General features: G+C 36.6%; 1 protein-coding gene across 1 annotated transcript in view; it reads left to right on the forward strand.

Moving 5' to 3' along the window:
* Positions 1-6,138: 6,138 nt before the first annotated feature.
* Positions 6,139-19,275, forward strand: part of DLC1 (DLC1 Rho GTPase activating protein) — a 196,094-nt gene continuing 182,957 nt past the window's right edge. Inside the window, exon 1 of the mRNA XM_058024395.1 lies at positions 6,139-7,264. Coding sequence (XP_057880378.1) covers positions 6,227-7,264 — 1,038 coding nt within the window. The 5' untranslated portion in view covers positions 6,139-6,226. The remainder of the gene's footprint in view (positions 7,265-19,275) is intronic.

The raw sequence follows: 19,275 nt of genomic DNA on the forward strand, positions 1-19,275 counted from the left end.
TCTCACTCTGTGGAGACACTGCTCATGAGACCTGGTAGGGAGATGGGGGTTTGAGGGCAAGAAATCCCTCTGCTTTGTCTTCCTTTTAATGATCAGAGAGAGGGAGATTGGAAAAATTCTCTTATCCTAGAGAGGCAGTACTTCCCCTGTACCCCTGCTCCAGTCCCTGCTCAGGACCCCTTTTGGCTCTGTGGCTCTCTCAAGTAAAGCTCATCTCTGACCCCAAAGGCATTTGCCATTAGCTTGGAAGAATGTCCCTTTTGCAGTTCCCCAGATTTGCCCTGTCTACATGTGAAACCCCTTTTGTTCCTTAGAGAAAAGAGGGTTACTTGGACACCTTTTAGAGTTACAGGTTCAGTAATATTTCATTTGAGTATTGTTATGCAATTCTAATATTTGGTTCCCAATCAATTCATGTTCTTGGAATCTCTCCTAACAGATGCTTCAATGGGAGTCAGTTCCTCAGACTTATCAGGGAGGTGCTAGCAGTTGTGTGCTCTTTGATCTATACCTGGGCAGCAATTTTAAAATCCTGTATGGTAGGGTGTGCTGGAAGGAATGTTTGTATGTTGGACTTAGTACTGCTTGTGTCTATTTCTGTCCACTGATTCATGGCTGGAAACCAACAGTAAGATCTCATCAAAGAAAAGGACAAGTATCCTGTGAAAGGACAATATTGGGATATATTTGTGTTTATCTGTACAAAAATCAGCAACACCTATATTTAATAGTTTGTGTTCACATTTATAAGTACAAAAAACATGCATATACATGCAAACCTGACCATTAAAGTTATATAAAACATTTAAATTGTTTTATTATTTCATTCTGAAGAAGTACTTGTTGTATGAGTACTATGCTATTTCTAATTTTTAGCATAAAGTTGTAAATATTTTTAGATAATTATAAATTCAAACTGGTTTTAGCATTTGTTTTTAAATATTAAAGAAATCAAAAAACCTGCATCTGGTATTGACTAGATTAATATCCCACAAAAAACAATCCTTATATTTCTACTCTATGACAGCAGGGCTTAGCATGGTCTAAAACCCTTCATTGCAAATGTTGCTTACATAGAAACTGCAGACAAGGTAAGCCTCCACTTCAGTGAAATCCAACGGTGGTCTATGTCCAGGAAATAAGAAATGAAGGATTGCATTTTAAAAGCAGGAGATCTTTTAAAATAAATAGCTGAGTGAAGACCTAGAGGTTTATGTTTTATCTCAAATTATTTGTAAACAACATTCTGTGTCAGAGATTGGTATGGAGTTACGGAAAGAGCTGTATGCAAGCCAGACCAGGAGATGTGAGATGAGTTTATAGGAAACAGACCCTGTTCACTTAGACTTCCTTAAACAAAGTTTGCTGACTGGGGTCACAGACCAATGAAGATAAAATAATGATAACAAAATAAATATTTCTGCTTGATCTCCATTGCTCACATACTCCTGCTATGTAAAAAATGTAATGAAACAGTCTTTCATCTTTGTTTTTGTTCATAAGTTAATGCTTTGCCTTTTACTTTTTTTTTTTAAAGAAAAATTTGCATCCCATGTAAAACATTAGCAAAAATTAAATTCCACTGGCATGATGGTGGGACTGTACTGCCTGGGTTGCCCTCTCAAAAACTTTCTTGCCACAGACTTTGTGAGCTGTCCTGTGTTCTCTGCAACTTCCTTCCTTCCAAAGCTTTTCCATTTATTGCAAGGTGGCAGTCGAATATGGTGCAATGAATGGTCAGAATGGAGGAATTAGTGCAGGCAGCAGAGATGTCACACCTGGGTCAGTGGCAGTGCTTGCTTTGGCCATATGGAGATGCCACCAAGTGTCCTGCACAGCAGTGCCTTACTTAAGCCTGCTTTTGCCATAGTCCTTTGCTCCTAATGGCTTGGGGTTCACTGCCTGGGCTTGTGTGATGGCTGCTATTGCTGCGTGGCCCTGTGTTTCTCTCCTTATCTCTTTCTTCCACTCTGGGAAAAACAGGGATCCACTCCCATGTCCTGGAAGTCTGAGGGGCAAGATGTAGGACCAGAGAGCCCCAGTAGTGTGCTTCTGCCCTTGTATTCTTGTAACTGGGATGTTTATATGGTCTGTCCTAAGCCCCAGAAGGGAAGCTGCCCTGACAGGTCTGCACAGCCACAGTTCCACATCCAAGTGTCCTTCCTTCCCTTTCCATTCTCTCCCTAGCTCCAAGGCTCATTTCTTCCCGATGCAGCTTTCACAGGTGTCAGTCCTAGTATTGGGTTTGTGCAAGGATAGTTCTTGTAAAAGGTCATTTTTCCTTGAGGAGGGAAGCAAGAGAAGGTAAAACATATCTTGAAAAATCTGTAGCACAGCCAAATCTGAGTGGACTTCCATGAGAAAAAAGAAATTCTCTCTGTGTGTTTTGAAAGCCTTCTGCATGCAGTTTAATATGAGTTTGTCTGAAAAAAAATCACAGGAATTCTGATTGAAGGAAAATGTTAGACAGTCTAATTGTAAGACAGCCTACCAGCTCATCATCATTTTCTACTTTATCAGCTGTAAAGTCACCAAGTTCTGTGAGATTAGACACAAAGTTTCCAAAAATAAACTAACCTAAATGTTTGCCCTACTTTTCATTTATATATTTTACAGTGAGATAGGCAGTAAATTATTACAAAATCCATCTAAATTAACATCTAATTTTGTAAACAATGTGAAGCATCATAGAAGGTTCTTGAATGGGCTTCTGCTGCATTTTGATGACCCACTTCTCAGTTTCAGTTTCTATAGGTCAAGAATTACCTATTGGCTCAATGTTGGCAATATTCCTTAATTCAAACCTAGGATCAAGAAATTTTTCCCAGAAGTTTTATCCTTTGTATTTTTGTTTCAAACTTTTGTTCTTCAGAAAGTTAATAGTACTAAGCAATACCAAACAGCACTGTTGAAAAGTAAAGCAAAATATATGTCTGAAATATAGCAACAGCTGAGTGGACTATATCATATTGATAGATGTTTTGATCAGAAGAAAAGGTGTGTTCACTCTGGAAAACATTTCAACAGACTGGTAATGGTTCATCTGACAGTCTTAAATTCTGCAGAAATCACATGTAATGGTTTCTAGTTGTGGCATGGCAAGAATAGAAAGTAAGAAAGGGGAATGCTTCCTCCCTTGGGCAAAAGTACAAATGGACTTGAGAGGGGCATTTCTCAGATTGTGAAAGATGCTGCATGTCAAGAAAAATGAAAATGAGTAGCAACAGCAGAAAAGCAGTGATTGAGACAGGAATGCTTTCTTCTCACAGTGGCAGTGCACTTGGTTCTCTGTCAGAGAATCTCTTCCAGAGGTCCAGAGGAGCAGTGAACCCTCCAAGGCACAGCTTATGTGCTTGCATGTGAGTGAAGGGAAATAAGTTGTCATGAACAAATAGGTAGAAATAAAAGAAATTTTCTTGTCAGCCCTTAAGTGTCAAGCAATTACAGCAGGAAAATAACTTCTGAATTGTTAACATGGTCTTTGAGGAGTGGAGAGGGAGCAGAAGAAAAGTAAGCTGTCACCAAGCTCTGAGCTCCTTCATGCACCATGGGAATGAGGGGATTTCAGGAGCTGCTGGTGAAGCTGCCTGGGGAGGTGACATATGTACCGTAGATTTTCATATTAAGTGCTAACACACACTCATTTGTTAGAGAACAATAATTATTTGTCTTGCATTTCAAGCAAAGTATTTTATATTTCTCTGTTTAATAATTTTTCTGCAGTCTATGAGGCAGCCAAAAATAGTGATAATGCAAGTAAAACAGAAAGGTTCCTAAAGTAAAATTTGGTTTTCATCCCCCATGAAATAAAACTCACAGCATCCAAAAAATTAAAAAAACAGCAACAGACTTCTGTAAGTCCATGCAGCAGCAGCAAGATTAACACACTCCCATTAAGTCTCTGAGAGCCTGCCTTCTGTGCATTAATTAGGTAGGTGGATGCATGTATGTCATTAGGAAGTTGCATTTTTTAGTTTTGTACCCTGAACTTCTAGTGTCTTTATCAATTGTTGTCAGAAATGTCCCTATATGGCTGCAGCAACCATGTTTAATTTTCTCTAAAGTGGGTAAGAGGGTAGTGTTCTAGTAGGGGAGGAAAGGGAATCTGCAAATGAGTTGTATCCATGTGCAACTCCAAACATTGCTCATGGAGGACAGTAGAAATCATTGAGCCCTTTCTAGTAAACATGCATCTTTTCAAAGATCAAAACAAAACACTGTGGTGACTGTAAAATTATTTTAATTGAAGAGCTTTAGTGTCCATCAGGAAAAGGTGCAGCAGAAGTTGAAAGTATTTTCACTATTGATTTATCATTCCGGTAAGTTTGAACCACACTCACTTAGAAATAAAGATGAAATCGGAATAAGAATGTGCAGCAAATTGATACAATAATTCCATTTTATATTTTAATATTTAGGGTTAATTTCATATTTGATCAGGAAAGAAGAGAGAATTATAAAATTTTATTAACATTTTACTACTAAAATTTGCCTCTGAAAGCAGATAGTTTTTTTGGCCTGGTTCTGTGTGTTATTTTCCATTTTGCTCAGCCTCCCACACACTAATGACTTGTGCATGGAATTTCATATACTCTATGAATATATGTTCTTTTAAGCAGAGTCTCCACAGAGGTGGAAAATGTAAATGTGAAATGAAGCTTGCCATTCCTAAAAGAAGGTTAAAGATCTAGGACTGTGTACAAGCCTATCCTGAAAGTCAGTTTGTCAAGGCATAATTTATGGAGGTTCAGTTGCCCAGGCATAATTCTGCATTTCTTTCAAGATAAATACTTTTATACTTTCAGGCATGTGATTTGTCAAGGCACCTTTGTGGCCTGGTGGGCAATCAGAATTTGCCTTAGTGGACTGATATGACCCAGAACAAACCCGCTACTTAATCTTCTTTATTGCTGAAATCAATAACCAGATCCATGCTAAGTGCTGACAGTTCTTGTGTAGGGAGTGAAAAGGAGAAGTGTCTGCTCCTTGAACTTCTAACATCTTACGAGACAGAAGTTTTGTTTTCTTCTTTGACAGTAAACTTCTTAATTTTATTTTATGATTCATAAATTAATATATTTTCTTTGTGCTACCATACACATGCAATGACACAAGATTAATGTACTATCTCAAATGCCACCACACAGAATGCCTAATGCAGCAGTCAGTGAAAATTCCCACATAGAAAGCCGAGCAGGGACAGTGGCCTCTGGCAGAGCCAGGCAGTCCAGGTGAGGTTCAAAGCTACAGCCAACCACGCTGGCTCTCAGTCCTCCCTTCTGGAGAGCCCTGTTCCAAATAACAGCTTTCTCCATGCCTTATGCTAGAAGATCATGAATAAATTCAGCAAGGGGGGGTGTACAGGGTTCAAGTTTTATAGTGCTTTTAAATGAGAAAATACACCAAAAACTAAAAGTGGTTTTCCAAGTGTTGTATAGGACTACATGACCTTTAAAGATCCCTTCAAACCCAAGCTTATCTATAATTCTATGATTTATTTTTTTATTACTACACAAGAACTGATTTACTCAGTTTCATGTAACACTTGTAATTACAACTTGGCCTGAAGAGAATGAATAGTAACAATAAAAATAAGAGCTACTGAATGGGCCAAAGATAGAAGATAAATAGTTTATACATTTGGTAAATTTGGAAAAACCCTCAGTTGTTCTCTACCTCTTTGGTAAACAGCCAGAATTCTGCACTCCACAGGTATCCATGGATGAGGAAGAAATAAAGTTACAAAGCAACTATAAGTTACAATGTCATTTATACCCATTGAAATTATTATCTTATGAGAGACATAGTTAAGAGGAGCTTGTTGTAAAAATTTTGGCTCTGGAGCTACTTTCTTGTCCATGTGCCTGTTTATACCAGTTTTGTTTACTTGATATTGGAAAGCAATCAGAAAAAAATTTTAAACTGAATTATGAGTGCCGACAAATTTTGTATGAAAAGTATTAAAACTTTAAACAAAACAGTCTTTTAAATTCCTGTCCTTCTGGTCCCACAGTCTTATCTTGTTTTACACTTTTGTTTAAACTGTTCCTTCCCTTTCTTTTTTTTTTTATTTGGAGTTGATTCAATAACACAGTCTTTTTTTATTTCTTGCAGATGTTAAAATGATGAAACCTTCTCTCCCTCAGGAGCAGTGCACAGCAGCCATGACTTCTCCTCTGGTCCTCTGCGGAAGGTACATTGCAGTCTGCTTCTGAACTGTTATGACATGTCTCTAGCAATCAGAAAGAAAAGCTGGGAAGAGCATGTGACCCAGTGGATGGGATTGGCTTTGGAGCCTGTGGAGTATAATAGAGCATGTCGTCACGGACTTGTAGCTGATAACTTGCAGACAAGTATGGAAAAAGACGAGGTTTTGAGCATGGACAGGAAAGAAAAATGTGCTTCGTTTCCAGAGTGCTGCTATAGTGGAGAGGTGACTAGCTTCCCTGAAAAGCAGCTGGGAAATGTTTCAAAGGAGGTGGATGAAAATGACAACCACGAGGACAAGGAACATTTTCTGGAGGCGAGCACAGAAACTCTAGTCCATGTGTCTGATGACAATGATGACTATTCTGCACTCAGCCTGGATAGTGTAAATTACCACATCACTGCTGTAGGAAGTGAACCCAAAGATGAAGGGCACAGCTTAAATGGAGCAGGCTCCTTAACACAGATGGTACCAATAACAGAGGGTAACAAGGCAGCTGACTCATCTGGAATCAGTGGAGATATAAGTGAGGAACCTAAAGAGGAGAGGAAAGAAGATGATGTTTGTGGCAGTATTGGCCAAAGCCTGGAGCTTTGTAATTATGAAGTCTTAAATGATGTAGTAGATGTAGAGAAGGAAAATTGTATCAATTCTCCAAATGTGAAAGAAGTTATTATGTCTGGGAAGCAGCTGCTTCATACTGCTGTAATTGCACAACAGCGCCGGAAATCTGATGCTTTCAAAGACGGGCCTGGAAAGTCTGAGTGCAATGTGGTGGAGAGTGGGATTTCTTCTGAATCATACACCAGTAGTGACGGACAGCTCTGCTCAGCAGTGCAGCCCAGCAATGGCCTTATGCAATCTCCTCCTTGCTCTTGCATCCCAGCAGTGGAAAATGGTCTGGATAAAAGTGGTTTCGCCGAACCTCAAGTGGCCCCTGAAAACAAATGCCTTTCAAATGTCAGTTCAGCAGAAGACCTTCAGTGTTTACATGTAAGGAATCACTTGACCACACACGAGCATTCACACAATCAAGTGAAACTGCGCAAAAGAAAGGTAGGATGCTTCTAGACTGCAGAGTGTTTCTCAAATATCTTCCCCCAGTTTCTGATGATGGTGATACTGCGCCTAATTAACTGGAGATAAAAAGTAATTGTTTAATTAATTTATCAGGCTCAAACAGTTTCAGGACAAATATATCTATACAACAACTAAATTTTAGGAGCTTTGTTTAAGGTCTGAAAATGGCTGACCTATGAATTTTGATGGTACTTTATGTTGACTTTATATATATTATTTTATATATTTAATATATGCTGCTCAAGGATAAATGAGTATATGTCTTCTTTTCTTTTTTCTGCTTCTATCATTATTTGATTCATCTTAGGAAAACTTATTGTGCCCAGGGGTTTAGAAGCCTTATTGAAAAAGACGGTACAAGGGAAAAGTGCAACAAGATTTTAAAAGAGAAAAAAAAGGAGTGGAAATATTTTACAGTAGTTCTTTGGTCTTTAGCTCAGACCCATGAGCATGTGTTCTTGCAAAAACAAGTATTGCTGACTCTGAAACAATATTTTGTAATTTTAAAGCAACCAGAGGATTTCACTGTCTTCACCGAGTAAGGAAGGGTATCATTACAAAATTTTAATGGAGAGATTCCTTGGCAATAAAACTCCCATTGCTTTAAATGGAAGGAGATGTGGTGATTGTAGCACTATGGAATTTATCTTAAAGTCTGGCTTTCCCAGTTATGCTGCTTAGTCAAGCTAATAACCAATTTGTAATTGTTTACTTCTCTCTGCCTTTTTTATTTGACATCATCCAGCTTCTTTTGTCTGGGTTTTTTTTCTACATCTGGTTTCTTTTAATTGTGTGAGTTTCATCTGTCAGCTGCAGTGCCTCAGTAGCTGTTTCACTGAAGCACAAATTCACATATCTGAAGTACTATGTGCCCACACATCATCCTGAGCTGCTGGCTGTTGCTTCCTTATCTAGATCCTTTGGTACAGTAATATTAGGTTAACATGGTGAGAAGATGTAAACAAGTTTTGCCGAAGGTTTCAGAAGCCCTCCAAGCCAGTCTTCTTTTGGTATGCAATCACAGTTAATGCAGTAACTGTTCAAATATCTCACAGTAAGAATATCGCAAAGTTACAAACAAGAAACAAAAATATGACTACCAGTACCAGAAATGCTAGTGAAAATGGTTCAAGTTTAAAAAAAAGAAAATTAACCAAATTGACATTGTAGTTGAGAACTAATTGACTGTGATAATAATTTCTCAGCTGCTTTACTTTGGCATCAAATTTTCTTTTAAAGTATATCTTTGATATTGATGTGTACATTTCATATCATCAGGAAGATGAAGCATGATATAGTTTTTAATAGCTCTGATTTGATGCTAGTTTCCATGGATCTTGTTTTGAGGTCACATACTCAGCTTTTAAATGTACAGTCATGAGAATAATATTTAAGAATGTGTGTATGATTTGTGTTTGTGCCATTAAATAGTTTAAAGGACATATTATAAAAATTCCACAGAGACAATAGTGAGAAAAACTAAGGAAGGAGATGAGCATAAAAAGGAGCAAAACAAAGAATTTCTTCAAGGTAGTTTGAGCTGCAACAACTGCAAAATTGTGTGTAATGTAAAAGGGGATGGAGTCTGTAAATCTCACAGAGTCCTCATTCTATTTTGGTTAAAGAAATCTTTGCCAACCACAGTAACATGAATGGCAAAAGCAAAGAGATATTATCTGCTATTGTTTGTGGTATTATTTATCTCTAAGTTCACAGAACACTTCTTCAAGCAACATTCCTTCATAAGGGATTTTCTCACTTATATCTAAGCATGTACTATTTTACAAAAGCCTGCCTGTGTTGGTAATAGTGTGCAATAAAGAATGTGCCTATGTTTACAAACTTCCTCTGAAAGCCACTTTTGTAATTTTAAGAAAACATTAGAAAAACTGCAGACTTGAAACTGAATCCATCCGTAAAAGCCAAGTATTTGCTTTGCAGTGACAGGAAGACCTAAAGGATTGGGAATGGCATATAAAACCTTTTCTCTCAACGTCAGCAGTTCAAGCAGTGCAGTTAAGGCCTAAAACACACCACTGTCTGCTTAATGCTCAGTGTCAATTAAGTTGCGCACAATCATAAAGGTCAGAATACGAGAAAAGGCACATGGAAATTAATTGCTAAAGGTATTTGGGCACCCAAATCTTCAGGTAACACCTTGGGTGATTTTAGAAAGGTGCTGATCTTTAGATATTTTCATGACAGTTAAAACTTAGGACCTTGCTGGTACTAAATTCTTTTTCAAATCTGTTCCTCGTTAACATATTTTAAACTGTTTTTAATTGTGGCAATAGAGTATGACCTTCCCTCTTATCTTTAGATCAGCTGTCTTCAAACTAGAGCTGAGGTGAGAGGCAGTGTGGATCTGATATGCCTGCTCTGCAGACAGATGCAGGTTTGAGGGCTTAAGGGCTTAAAGTTTAGCATCTTTGACCAGCACTAACTCCATTGCAGTAAATTGCTTTAGTCATGATGGATGTACTGACACTGAAGATGCTTTTTGCAAACACATCCAGCTGTTGCAGCATTCTTTGCTCCCTCAAGTCAACAGGGTTCAAATGTTCAAAGTACAGCACCCTCTTTGCCTTCGCTTTCTCAGGAAGGCTTCCTAAGGCTCGGAAATAGGAAAGACCTGAATTTAATTGTGAGAAGTTAATGATATTAGGTCTAATTGAAAGAAACAAAATAATCAAGCTTTCCTGTTGTTCCTGATTTGATAATCAATTCACTTCCTCCACAACATGAAATTTATTGTTATTAATGGTTCCAAGTAGCAGAAACATAAACAGATTATCTGTATGTGGATAAACCAGCTAGACCGTTCTGTATGCTTTTCTAGGTTAAATAAATTTAGATTTTAAAATAGTTACTTTACAGAATTGTACATGAAATAACATTTGGAACTAAAGATCAAACCACAGTGCTTGGGGTATCAAAACAGTTCACATGTGTTTTCATATGTAAAACGCAACAGAGGTTTTAGCAAACAGTTTGATATAAAACTAGAAGAGCACCAACTATTAAGAGAATACCCACAAAAGGAGACTATTTAAATATTATGCACTGATTTGTAAATGTAAGAAAATGGCCATTATCTCATACAGAATCTGTCAAATTTTTGTGTGTGCTCCATTTTATGTTTTCTCCAAGCTGCTCATCTCATCAAACTTAGACAAAGACAGGAAAATCCCTGCTGGAGCATATTGAGAAGATTCACAAATGTAGCAGAACTCTAAAAAATTAGTTTAAGTTCTTTTTTAACACAAAAAAGAACTACTTTATTCAGCACCAGCATAAAAAGGCATGTTGAGGCATATAGTCACCCATAAAGTTCTCCCAAGTCGCTTCCCAAGCACACTTACAACTGTGCTGTTGCAGCCAGTGATAATCAGGATTTTGTAAATTCAATTTTTAAAATAAGGCTCAGACAGCTCTTTTAAATGATGGATCAGTAAAGGAGTAGAAAATCAACATTGTAAAGTCTGGCTCTAAATAGTTTGAATAAAAATCCATGAAGTTTAAAAAATGTGAAAAGTTAACAAACTCCACTTACAAAACAAATCTTGGCTTGTTCTGTATATTTTATCATTCTTCCACCATCCCCTCCTCTAAAATTTTATTCCCAAAGTTCATTTGACATAAATAGGAAGAAAACAGCTACATAAACAACTGTGACTGTATTTCTCTCCTGTAGGACAATGTAGTTCCTTACAGTGGTCTGCTTACAAGGTTTGCAGTTTCAAACAGAAAATGTAATCTCAAAGTCATTTTTGTAAGGCCTGAGAATATAAGAGTCAGGGCTATTCCTAATGCTCATTATAATTGCTGCTACTTTAATCCAGTTTTCTAGATCAAATACTGTGTGATTTGCAAGGTATGCTTAAGGACATAACCAATGTCAGCATAATGACAGCTGCCGGTGTCAATAAGAGCAAAATTAATTAAAGAGTAAGATTAACAGGAGACTGGCAGAAATGTCAGAAGAGACCTGGGTAGAAGGTTACCTGAAATGATGCATGTCTTTGGAACAGTGCCTTTTCCCCATAGGAAAGCTGTGAGCTTTTAAAACATGGTTTTACATTTCCTGTTCTGTTGCAATAAATTTTATTTCTTTATTTCAACAATTATACTAATGTGAGAAAGCAAAGAAAATTACTTACTTGGATTCAGACTTTTCCATCCATATTTGCCTCTTGATTATTATGCATATCCATGAGATGTGAAGGCTGACTCTTCCATTAGGATCAGAATTACATTTTGTTTCACAATGCTAGGACTGTGAGTTTTGGGGCAAGTTAGGAAGTTAGGCTCTTCCAGGAGCTTCTACTTGTATCACCATAAACCAATTTCGCTGGAAACTTAGGAAGCTTTGCTTGCTGGCTCATACTAAGGTACATGGGAGAGGCAGTAGGAGAACTTCACAAAAAAAACATAAGAGGTACTTGTTTTACTAAAATTGTTTCTTTGCAACTTCTTCTGTGCCATCTGTTCTCATTGCACGATCCTTCTCATCTGAGCAATTAAAAGTAATATGATCTTCTTGTAAGCAATAATATCAAACATTGTAGGTATTTTTCTTTTTTTATTGCTATTTGTATACCAGAGTTTCCAGCCCTATCACCAGTATGTCTCTCCAAAGTCTTAATCTCCCCTTACCTCAATTCTGTCTCTTCTGAATTGTGATAATTTAATGATTTTTTTTTTCATTTTTTAAATTTAGTTTTTAAGATTCTTACACTGGTTTTGTTATTTCTATTTTATAGGAGGTGGTTTCATAGGGATCCAGCCTGTACTATTGCTACATAAGTAGTAGGATGCAGGCTTGATAGGGTTGCACAGCAACTCAGACAAATCAACATAGAAAAAAAAGCATAGAAGATAAAAGTAAGAAAAAAACAATAGAAATGTGCAGGTAATTTTAATTAAAAATGGAAATATGCATTTTATTGTATTCTGATTTTGCAACTGGGAATTAAATTTACCTTTTTCTGAGATGCATTCTGCAAATGTGTCAGTCAGAGTAAGATGACAGTTTTAAATTTGATGATTTTCTGAGTCAATTATCTTTAATTATTCCCTTGCAAAATATGATAAATAAATACAGCCACTTCTCACAGTTTGTTCTCCCATTGAGTATTTTTAAAGATAGTCATCTTGCAAATATTCTAGTGGAGGAATCCAATAACCAGCGAAGAAAACTGTCCTCTAAAACCATAATGATCATTAGAAATTTTGAAAGTGTGGACAATCATGAATGTTATTTGGATGGTTGTCAGAAGACCAAAGTTTCTGTGCTTCATTATGGTCATGGAAAACCAACTCCCAGCTGCTTAGATGTGGACATTGAAGAAGAATTATTAATTCCACTGAATGGATGTCAGTGGAACTACTCTGTTCTTAGAGTGTGCTTAAGCACCTTGCTGACCTTGGGTGTTATAATACTTTGTAATTTTAGAGACAACAGAAGCTAGTTACTATAGAGGTAATATCATAATAAAATTCTCCTCAAATCATATGGTTCTCTAACAATATTTCCTGTACAATTCAGACCAGCCAGAGTAGCTTCAGACTTATGCCAGAGTAGCTTCATTTTCATATACAGAGATAGATAATATAATCTTGGCATCTAGGACATTATTTTTCTTAGTTTTGTAAAGGACAATGGCAAGTGCAAATATTGGAAATGTGATTATCTGTTTTACAAGATGATCTTTCAAACAGTGGAGATCTATTTTATCCAGTGTGGAATGTGGATTTGGTTTTGTTCCATTTCTGCATCTCTTATAATTTTCAAACTTTATATAGGTTTTTTCAAAGATTCTCAAACTTTCTAAAGGTTTTAGAGAAGAGCATGGGTCTGTTTATCCAAATTGATAATGTGAATATGAGCACCATCAAAAATTGGTGAGTGATCTTAAGCCACAACAGTTTTTTGAAAGGTTAACTCCTACCTGCAACTCAGAGCTACAGTCTGTAGTATTAGTACAGTGGGCAATTATTACTGAAATCCACAGTTGCTTCACCACAAGGAATTTGCTGCATTTGCACATTGCTATTAAATGGTCATGGTTTTGAAGGCATTGGGAAGAATCTGGCAAGAGATGCAAGTGAAGCAAAACAAATAGTAGAATTTCTTTGAAAAAAAATTAAACCTTCTTGGCTGTCATGAATATTTGTTTATCTTTTCTGCAGTGAAAAATTTCTTTCTAAATTTACCATTTAATAATGAAAATGTGGTTCAAAAATATAGATGACTGAGACAGTTGGACTTACATTTTTAAAATTATATGTATTTTCTATGATAATTAGTAGAAAGTGGTCATAAAGCACTCCTATTATATATATGTTACCACCTATTGTGGTAACATGACCACAAATTTTCTCTATTACTTCCACAAAAATATGTATCATAAATATTATCTCCATCTGGGAAGCTAAAGAATGCTTTCTGACAGGCTTCCTTTATGTTTGGACTGAAGTATGATGTATTTCAAACAATGTGAAAAGTATTTAAAACAAGCTCAGAACAGGATGGGATGATTGCCAGGCCAATACAGTATAACCTTTATGCAAATTTTACTTTGGCACATTTTTGTGACAGTGTTCAGCAATAAATTTTCAAGGCAGTGTTATCTAGACTGCAAACCAAGAGACTGCTGCACATCAAATTATGCTTGGAGCTGAGCTACCTAAAATGGTCATGAAAGTATTTGTATTTATAAGCAGTTTGTAGTCACATGCTACTGCTTCACCAAAATCATCTACATGCTTCTAAGGACCAGTCTAGGGAGCTTTAGTTTCATGCAGTGTGTACTCAGAGGTTTCTATTTATGACAAGTTCTGCAGTACTGATTGGAAGAAAACTTTAAAATATTTTTGCTTTATTTTTAAAATTAATCTCTAAAAACTCCTTACTGGCCAATTATTTACCATGCACTCTATAAATAGTCAGTGGTAGATCATGGTAAATGGGCCAATGATCACTTGTTAAAATGAAATCAGATTTTTAATTAACATCAAACTTTTTGGGGAACCAAATGAATAGTACATAAAGACTTTAACAAATAAGAAGTGGAGTTAAGACATTTGGACAAAACACCCTGGATTACATGACATCGCTGTCCACAACACACTTTTCTGTTGGTTAAATAAAAAAAATTTTAGAGCAGGAATTTGCTTCCTAGAGCTGTTCCTCTCACACTTTCACAAGAATAATGCTCACTTTGAATTAGCCTTCAAGTGAAAACAGAGAGATCTAAGAGGCAGACTGAGATACAGCTTCCATCCAAAACCAGTACTTATAGCAGAAATCAGAAAAGACAGTACTAGAGCACTGCTGCCTATATTAAAGAGCCTTTGATGCCATAGCAGTGGCAGAACAGCTTTTTTAAGCACAGCTGTTTACTACAGACATGACCTGTGCTAAAAGTAAAAGGTTTTTTGTGTTGCTGTGTCAAAGAAGGAGATAAAGAACAGCCTACCCTGGTCAGCTCTGGGAGCTGAGAGTTTACAGCAACGTAGTCTTTGCCACTGCTAGTGGAGTGCTTGACCATGGAAATTTGGTGGTGGGTTAGTCCACAGGCACCCAACCAATTCCTGAGAACCTCTCTTGTGAGCTGAACTGCAGCAAGATTGAAGCCATTTGCAAAGCTTGTCGGGGATTTTTTTCTTGGTGTTTTATTTTGGTTGGGGTTTTTTGTTGGTTTTTTTTGGTTGGTGTTCTGTTTTTTTTTTTTTTTTTGCTTCCCACCATAATGGTACCTACAATTAAAACACCTAAAATGTGTGGCTCATGCTTATTCCCTTTTACTGCTCTCTCTCAAAGGTGACATAAGAGGCTTGTAAAGGCAAGGAGGTTTGTGCCACAGAAAATACGCATGGTGTATTGAATATAGCCATACAAAATGAAACAATACTGCTTCTGCTGCCAAAAGCTATTCCAAGCTCCAGTGGATATGGCCAAAAATGGTTATGAATTGAAATTTAGAGGGATATTCTTCCTCCTTTGAAAAAAATCTAGGCAGCAATACATATGTGAGCATCTGTGTATGCTGAGGTAAATGTATGGCAAATATATACCAGATCCTCGCTGCTTTTCATAACTGTCACAGCTGATGTCTAACGCTTTTACAACAATGGGCATAAGAACTTGGTTTATGCACACAATGCTAATGAGAAATTGACTCACTGCAACATGAAGATGTCCTTCAATACTCCAGCAAAAACTGTCACATCTGAAGTTTCACACTGTCTTTGAGGGGCTTTTCTGCACTCTCACCTTATGTAAGACTTAGAAGAGCAAACACAATATGTATTTATGTTAAATAGAAGTTTTCTGTAAGTTGCCTCCTTCCTATTTTTTTTCACACAGCACATCCAATTAAACAAAGGCTTCTATTTAAATATCCTGAACATTTTGAAAATGTATTATCTCATCTACCCAACAGAAAAGATCCTTAAGGAGCTGATTATATTCTTGCACTGTGTTTTAATCTCTTGGGTGTTATCCTCAACCTTCTTAAAAAAGATGGTTTGCATGCACTAATAATCATTGATATGTGATTCATGGCTGTTTGATACAAAGGCATAAAAAAAAATCAACAGTGCTAAAGCTCATGGCTTGTGTTGCATGTAATTTTAGCTTCAAAATATTTTAACAGCTGACACGTTTATTGCACTGAAAATGAAAAAGCACAGCCAGAAGCCAAACTTTGGTAATCTAAATCAAACTACTTTCCTACACCCAGATTGCCTGAAAAACATTTTTTTTCTGATAGATGCCAAATTTTATTTATCTCACATAGATTTACTAGTGATTCTATGTGCATATTACACCTCAATACATCTACTCAATTTGTTCCAGCATGTTAAACTCACCTCCTTACAAATGCTCTACTGCTTGGTAGATGACAAGGTGATCAAGTAGTAAATGAACACTATACTGTTTTGGCTTTTTTAGGAAGCAAAATAGCCAGAGAGTAAATAAGAGAAGAGATAGTCTAAAAAGGCAGGTCTTGAGAGACTATCTTAGAGGTGGGATAAGACTAGAAAATAAAGATGTGAAAAACAGTTGATTTTCTATGTAAAGTGAGGGTTCAACTCTTAATTACACGAAGATTTCTCAGCTCATGAAAACAACTCCCAGTGGACCACTCTGTTCCCAGGTCTTTTTCAATATTACTAGCATTGAAGATAATTTGGGAAGTTCTTCTATATTAATACCTTGTAGTACCTTGATTAATATTCTTGTGCATGTCTTATTCAGGACCCATGATTTATCACATTTCACAAACATTTTATTAAGCTTTTAGAAATGTTGTGTTTTAAATTTTACTTCAGCTTCTTTTGCAAGATAAGTTTTAAATTGATGGATTGTGCTTTTGCAGATGGAAACCCAGTTATGACAATAGAGAAACCAGCTTTAATCAGATTCAGAAGAAATATCTATATTCGTGAATTTTGCTCTCCTGCGAATAGTAAAAGTAACCTTAGATTACAATGTCCATAATTTTTTTTCTCTAGTTCATCCATGCTCTCTAGCAGACACACAAAAAATCCTTTTTCATCCAGAGTCTTCTAATCAGGGTGTTAAGAACATTAATTCTTCCCTCTATTCTTGCCTTTTCACAAATGCTTTGCTGTTTGGGGTTTTTTTTCCCTACTTTATGTACAAACTTAAGTGAAATATTGAGAATTTTAGCCATTTGGAGCTTATGTGCATGTAAGGGAAAGATTACTTGGTGACATGAAAGCAATGTGTATTTTATTCCTTGCAAGTGTCATCATTTCACAGGGTTTGATTTCAAGGCAGCAGCCAAGCAGAGCTCAGTAGTCACATGCAGAGATTAGGAAGGGAGTATGAAGCTGTTGGTGAAACCGGTGAGTGGCTTCCATGACTCTGCTCCACTTTGGTATGAGGGGAAAGTGGTCCCAAATATTCAAATGCTGGTTCTGTAGTAATAGGAGTGGTTCCTAGACTTCTTGTCTAGCATTCATTCAGTTGCCAAACATTTGTGCTCCTAAATATTATGTGTTTTTTCACTGCTTCTTTAGTGGGTGCAGTCAGCAGTGACTTTGTCCCTGTTTCTGGTCTCTCTCTCAGTCCTTTCCGTTACGCCTAGCTCACGGAGGACAAACTCTCCTGTGTCAACAGCATTGCCTCATGAAGCATAATAATGACAGCCTAAATGTCAGCACTGTTAGTCACCGATGATTGTCTTAGGGTTTAAATGGAAATTTCTTACTTTTTGGCCACTCTGTTCAAAGGGAATGTTTACCAGCAGCAACATATAATTGTGGAGCTTTGATCTTTGCTTTGAAATGTCTTTTTGAGTGTAAAGAAAATTCATCTACGCTGCGAACAACATTAGAAGCTATTTCTGGACTTAGACCAGGATTCTGAAGGTGAAAGGACACTTCTCCAGCTCTCTCAACAAGTCCTTGGGAAAGTTAAAAATATATCTTGCTGAAAAAAAATTGGCACTTGTTATTTGAGAAAATTTCTTTATTCCAGGAACTGCCTCATGTAGCAGAAATTTATTTACCATCTGTGTAGACTTGAAAAATTTTCCATCTACCAGATACACAACTGAAATAGCAACAGATTTTCCGTCCCAATGGTTTCCACCAGCCTCCATTTTAAGGGAGTGTTGTAAAAACTTATGAAAATTTTGTGCTCTTGGAAGAGGGGTAGCTCTAGCTCACTTAATAGACCATCTGTGAAACACTGAGCTCTGATTGTGACCTCTAATAATGTCACTTTGCTGTTACTAAAGCATGCCACTTGGGGAACATGACCTCATAGACCTTATGGCTGAACATTTATTAGGTTTTTAAATTATAGTTCCATTATTAATTAATATTCAGTACTGGCTTTTAAAAAAATAGTCACTTGAGAAATTTATTTACTTTGAGTACAGATGTACTTCCTTAATTTCATAGCTCTGCAACTGCAGCAGGAGAAAAAAGTTAGAAAAGATTAAAAGGTGCCACCACCAAAAATATCCCCACTGATTCTTGAAGTAATTCTAGTCCTTTAAAATAGGAAGCAACCTGTCTGTAAATCTGAATATTACTTCTGAGTGTTCATATCAATACACAGGCTGGAAACCAATGCAAACAATTAATGGGAGACAGAAAAAGAGAAAAGAGTTCAAGAACAGATACCAGAGTACACAAGCTTAACTTCTGTTGGTTGCTTCTGCATTGGTTTCTTTCTTTCTTTCATGTATTTGGTGGATACATTTTGCTTTTGTTTTTAATGCACATCAAGAATCCTCAAGAACTATGGGGGCTGATTCTTAGTTGATGCTTAGATGGATTTTTTTATCCCATCTACCAAAATAATATTTGTGTGATTAGAAAGCTTGGTGTTCAAGGCAGTTGTCAAAAGATCCCTCTCAATTCAGAGGCCTGATTTGGTGAAAAAATCAAAAATCCCTATCTATCATTCTTATTATAATTGAGGGGCTTTTCTGCCTTATCTATTTTTACCTTTTTTACCTGCCACTCTGTTCAGGGTGTTTGACTGAAGGTGCTTAATCCTAAACAGGCCTATCAAAGATGCTTTTGCTTTCATTATTCTGAGTCTCTGAACTAGCTAGATGTTATGATATGCGATTTATTTTTTAACTAACATTCGTACCAAATCCTTTAATCTGGTAATTCAAATCTGTATTTTAAATTTATTCTGTCCAATTCTATCTTTTTGGGATATCTATATAACTTTTCTATTTGACTGCCTGTGGTGAGCGACGATACTGTTGTTCCAGCAAAATCATATAATTGTGAAAATGAACGGGTCTAAGTTTTAAGCCATTCTATATTCCTTCCTGCATCTTCTAAATCACCTACAATCCCTAAAAGAGGAAATTAAAACTTATATTATCAGCAATCAACTGAATGTTATTCAACAACCTGAACTTTAAAATGTGAGCTGCAGTTCTCAGGGAAACAGGTTTTAGTTAGTTTTGTACTAGTGGGTTAAG

The sequence above is a fragment of the Melospiza georgiana genome, chromosome 5 (genome assembly GCF_028018845.1).
Source record: "Melospiza georgiana isolate bMelGeo1 chromosome 5, bMelGeo1.pri, whole genome shotgun sequence".
In the NCBI taxonomy this organism is placed as follows: Eukaryota; Metazoa; Chordata; class Aves; order Passeriformes; family Passerellidae; genus Melospiza; species Melospiza georgiana.